The 2,342-nt window shown below is 51.5% G+C and overlaps 1 protein-coding gene across 1 annotated transcript; it reads right to left on the bottom strand.

Annotated features, from left to right (window-relative positions):
- Positions 1 to 267: 267 nt before the first annotated feature.
- On the bottom strand, positions 268 to 1,998 carry LOC146193858 (solute carrier family 22 member 7-like). Its single transcript, XM_084600637.1, has 2 exons — positions 1,000 to 1,998; positions 268 to 471 (listed from the first exon to the last, which is right to left on the bottom strand). Exons 1-2 carry the CDS (start codon positions 1,996 to 1,998, stop codon positions 268 to 270), a joined length of 1,203 nt encoding a protein of 400 aa, XP_084456763.1.
- Positions 1,999 to 2,342: the final 344 nt, after the last annotated feature.

Below are 2,342 nucleotides of genomic sequence, written 5' to 3'. Positions count from 1 at the left end.
TTACGGCGTCCCTCATAGCCTGAGTCACTTTGGGACGTTAAACCCCAAAAGCAAACCACATTGGAAGCCAACTTAATAGCAACACAAAAAAAATGCATTGCATCCAATATCCAATGTTTGCCCTTGATACAAGTGTCACATGACGGCATAGAAATTGTGTAAACATTCGACAGATCGAATAAATTACATTCGAATAACTTTGTGCTTAGATAGCATAAATTACAGTGATGAGACTGAAAACCCATTTGCGTCACAAATCACAACACTCTAATTGAGTCTGCTGTCCACAGGTCTCGGCTCGATGCTTTGGTACCTCGATGACTGACCACTGCCACGAGGCTTGCTGGTTCGTTCCTTCTTCACATTTCGCCAGCTCAGCGTCTGCTTCATGAAGTCCACACTCTGAATGGAACCCGCAGCAGATAAAGGGCTGGCCAAAGTTGGCTTCTCCGACGGCTGCTGTGAAAAGAGCTGGGCATGGAGCATCATAAAGAGCGTGGTCCCAGCTAGGGCGGAAAGCACATCGACACGCCCAATGTCTTGCCACACGGACAGCACTATGGCACACACCCCTCCCAAGCGGCCCAAACCGAAGAGCCAGCAACTCGCCCCGCAACGCACACGCGTCGGCACCATTTCCAAGACGTTGGCGAATATGAGGACTTTGACCGCGAACGTAAGCGGTTTGGCTAAAAGGAAGAACAATGTCGTTACGTAAGCGCATCCCAATGCGAAACTCAGGCTTATCACGCAGGAAACGCCACCGAGCGTTCCTACTGCTGCGGCCAGTAGATGTTGCGGTGAGAGTTTTCTGAACGTAGCGTAGAGCAGCGCGAAACTTGCGAGGTTGGTTCCGCTTGAGGCCCACTGGAACCAAGCAGTTGTTCCTAATATTACCCTGTCCACGACGGCCATCAATGAGTATTGTGAGAACGAAGCAGAGAACGATAAGCCGATCATCACGAACGCGCTGCGCTGTACTGCCTTTGCTCTAGTTACGTCTCCTGCTGTGAGCAGCATGCGCATTTCGGTCCTCTGAACCTCTGCCTTGAGCCTTTCCAGCATGCAGTCAGTGTTCGAAACGGGAAAGTGATTTTCTTTGGCGGCAGCGATCATGAGCATTTCGGCTCTGGCCATGTTGTTTACTGCAATACACCAGCGGGCTGACTCGTGCACTGCGGACACCGCGTACAACGTGAGGACAGTCGGGGACAGCATGAAGATCTGGAGAACTATCCAGTTCAGCCCTCTGAGCAGCCGTGCCACAGCAAGCCATACCTCGGCAATCAGCAAGCCTGCGCACATGGCGGCACACAGGTCCCTGTTCCTGTTCTCGTGCGTGGATGCCTCAAAGGATAGTGTGCAGGCGAGGACGGCGACAGTTGCCACGCAGCCAGAGTTGAGAAACCTTGAAAGGACGTACATGTGGTATGATGTTGCGAAACATCCTCCCATCGTGGCCAGCTGCAGCACCGCCATCGCTGTGAGGAGCACGGGCATCCGGCCGACTCGGTCCGCCATCTGCCCGACGGCAGTCATCGCAATCAGCGAGCCGGCTATGTAGAGGCTCTCCGCCATGGCGCGCAACCAGCGTCTGTGGCAGACCAAGTCCCACTGACTTACGATGGTCCTCTTGCTGTACTCCGGGTCGTAGTCCCAATCATCGCAGTCAACAATCAGCGTATCGTTAGGGTGACCTGGGTGTTTGTAGACGCTGCATCGACTGAAGCGACCGTCCGCCTCTAGAGGGATTGCCGAGTTCCTCCAGGAGGCCGCAGGCACCTTCATTTCGCCCTGTGGCTGCTTGCACCAGTGGTCGATGTCACCAGAGATGAGACTGAAGGCGAGGGTGTGGAACTGCATTGCGCACACGGAGAATATGACGAGATTGAAGAACCAGCGCTGAAAATGACCATGGCCGAACACATCCCTGCAGTCATAGCAGTCGCTCGTCACTAAGTCTACTCGACTGAGCCTGCGTCTAGACAGCAGAAGCATCTTAGACGTTAATACGGGAGGTATTTGTAGCTGCCCTAACCTGAACCAAGGTCTTCTTCTTCTTCTGCCTTGATATATGGCACATACTCACGAAGGGGGATTGACCAGGGTTCAGTGTGGACTGCCAAATGTCCTACACGAACTGAATTAGTGCAATAAAGCAATTATCAACTAAACAAAAACATAAGATTTAAGATCACAAAATTGATTGAAAGAAAAAATACGAAGCAAAAATTTGGAAGTTTGTAAATGTGGAATACAATTAGCAAGGGAATCTGTCCGTAGCTGTGATGTAGTTATGGAAGTACTGACAAATTTGAGGCAAGCGAGGAGGAAGTTATCAA

Source organism: Amblyomma maculatum, chromosome 4, assembly GCF_055883805.1.
Source record: "Amblyomma maculatum isolate TAMU_Amacu chromosome 4, ASM5588380v1, whole genome shotgun sequence".
NCBI lineage: Eukaryota > Metazoa > Arthropoda > Arachnida > Ixodida > Ixodidae > Amblyomma > Amblyomma maculatum.
Note: the sequence above shows the minus strand (reverse complement) of the source record. Positions and strands in the feature narration are given on the sequence as shown.

Coding starts and splice junctions, on each gene's coding strand:
- LOC146193858 (XM_084600637.1), bottom strand. CDS start 1,998: ATGCTTCTGCTGTCTAGACGCAGGCTCAGTCGAGTAGACTTAGTGACG. Junction 472..999: donor TGCTGCTCACAGCAGGAGAC/GTAACTAGAGCA, acceptor CTCCATGCCCAG/CTCTTTTCACAGCAGCCGTC.